The 2671-nt window shown below is 35.3% G+C and overlaps 1 protein-coding gene across 1 annotated transcript; it reads right to left on the reverse strand.

The window, feature by feature from the left end:
* Window positions 1–209: 209 nt before the first annotated feature.
* On the reverse strand, window positions 210–2541 carry LOC105310780 (inactive ubiquitin carboxyl-terminal hydrolase 53-like; the record flags this gene model as incomplete). The annotated part of the gene is made up of 3 exons (XM_023526847.1): window positions 2385–2541; window positions 1050–1212; window positions 210–365 (listed from the first exon to the last, which is right to left on the reverse strand). Coding segments are annotated over exons 1-3 (412 nt in total), but the record flags the coding sequence as incomplete, so codon positions are not given.
* Window positions 2542–2671: the final 130 nt, after the last annotated feature.

A 2671-nucleotide genomic window follows, 5' to 3' on the forward strand; every position in this document is an offset into this window, starting at 1 on the left:
CAGCTCAGATAAAACTACGTGTCTCAGAAAAATGAATACATCAAAAGACAAAATTTTATTATGTTTGTTACTGTCTCTTCATGGCCACGGACAGCTAGTCATGCACTGTCCTTTTGTGTGGTCCTCACCAGGAATTCCAGATTCAGTAAGTGAAGAAAGGAGGCTTGACTACTCAGGGACGATGTAAAAATGACAATTTAAACACATACCTGGTCCTCTACCACCACTTGTTTGAATGTGGCTCCGACTAAAGGATGAAATGTTATCTGCTTGAAATTTCTGATTTTCTCTCTGTTTTGCCTGATCACCAAATCCATTTTCTTTTGAATTGTCTTTTGAATTATAAATTGAGGGCTTTTCACATCCTTAAAAAGACAGACAAAAATGTGTCATCCAGGCCCCCCTTCCGCCAGAAGTGATGTCTGAATCATTTTTTCAGACATTTTTAATGCTGCAGACGAAATTACTTAGAAACTCAAGATCTGACATGTTTTAAGGGTTGCTCCGTGCTCTGTAATGCACTGAGAACATCCTAGCGGCCCTGAGCTTTCCATCTCAATCCTCGCCACTGGAAAACACGGCCAGCCACGCACACCCTCCTGTGCCTGTGCGACCGCAGTGGCAGGCGGGCCCTGAAGCCACTGGGGAGAAAAGGTTTCTCTATTTTTATTTTTTTTAAACTTTTAGTTTTTTTTTTTTTAATAACAATTATTTTTTTTTTAGGCAGGGTGACCCCCTTGGTTGACCTCACAGATTGCAAGAAACTTGTCAGCTTACAATCCCTTATTTTTTTATTTCTTACGCCTACAGCACCTCGTCTTTCTAGGTGGTCTCCCATCCAAGTGCTAACCAGAGTAGCATGGCCATAGATGGAAAGGTTTCTTTATAAAGATTAACTCCAAGTACTAGAATTTTCCTGAACTCCACCTTAAGGAAACTAAACTTGAAATTATCCTCAACATTCATTTTATATTCAGTATATGATAGTACTTGTAGTGTGGCTGTAATTATAGAAAAAACACTAGAAAGAATTTTTTAAAAAGAATTACCCATATTTTCTGCAACGGATTTATAATGGGACCAGCTGATGACCTGCCTGAGTGCATCTTCAGTAGAAACTGCTGTGCCCTCAGGGTTTGCGTAAAACAGAAGCAGGGGCTGGAAGTGGCACCGGATGCACTTGGAGACCACATCTTTCCACCTGGTGCCAACCTTTGAAAAAACCACAGTGAATGAAACAAAACAAAACCTGTAATCCCTGTGTTTCGTCAACAGGCAGAGATTTAATTAATCTGCATATCAAAAAACTTCAAGACACTCAGATGTTAGTTCAATTGTTCATCATATTACATGGTTAATTTTATTTTCTTTAATAACTAGTCTAAATAAAAATCTTTAAACACTATTATTAAAAATTAATGGGCAAAATTATACACTTTTTTTTTGTTTGACTGCCTGCTGTCCAATGTTTTAAAAAGTCCTTTCAGCTATTTGGCATTCTAATTTTTAATCCTTCATGGGTGGAGTCAGAAGTCCAATAATTACCACATATTTGAACTTTTATTGACTTAGTAAATAGTAGTGCTGATAACTGGCCTCAGCATATATTAAAATGAAAGTAAAGGGAATTGTACCTCGTCTGCTTATAACATGAAAAAACTTATTTTTTAAAATCAGTTTACTGCTTAATAATGATTCTCAAAGCCAATAAGCCTACGAACGGTGTAAACAACATCGAGAGTTTCCAACTGTGGCTAAGTCTGAATATCCTTTAGAACTTTATAAAAATCCAGATACCTGTCCCCTATACCATTAAATCAACAATTCGAGAGTCCAGGCATATATGCTTTTAAAAAGCTCTGAAGATGATTGTGAGACATGTTCCTTATTAAGAACTACTATTTGCTAGTTTTCTAGATATTATAATGTTTAGTAAATTATTTATCGAAAGATATAATACATATATCTAATTCTAAATACCACGCAATTTGAAAACGGTCATAAAAAAAATAGATTTTTGGCACTTATTATACAAAGCAACTGTGAATCATCCACAAAGAAATAATACATATAGCAACTATGCATCAGACAAAAGGACTACGTGTGGATCTCTGACAGTTACACATTTGTATATCAACATCTGTCGGTCACCTTTTTATTATTCTAGAAATGGACTGGCTTAAAGTTGGCTTTCAAGTAAAACAGATTTCAAGAATTACTGAAAGGAAATGTGAACTTAATGATGCTACTATTATTTTATAAGTATCTGTATATAGTAATCATTTTATACAATTACGTCTTTATTTTAACATTTCATTATGTATCATCATTATATCATTTATTCCGAAACAGTAAAACATTCCAGTTTGTGAAAGCGTTCTTACCTCTTTCACATTTGCATCATCAAAAAATACCCATTTGGAACTCTTGGTATGAAACGCAAAGGCACAATAATGTCGGCTGGTGTAGCAGATCATGCCGACAAGATGAAGTTCACTATTTTTGGCATTTTCATCAGTAACCCTATAAAAAAGCTGTTCAAAAAGTAATGTACATTTAATACTGCATCTTTTAAAAAATGAAAAGTAATAATTTGATGTACTTGACTCTAAAAACCATTTCTCACGCACACTACCCCAGTCCGGTATTCTACTATATGAAGACGCCACTG

This window comes from Pteropus vampyrus, unplaced genomic scaffold (assembly GCF_000151845.1).
Source record: "Pteropus vampyrus isolate Shadow unplaced genomic scaffold, Pvam_2.0 Scaffold11413, whole genome shotgun sequence".
NCBI lineage: Eukaryota > Metazoa > Chordata > Mammalia > Chiroptera > Pteropodidae > Pteropus > Pteropus vampyrus.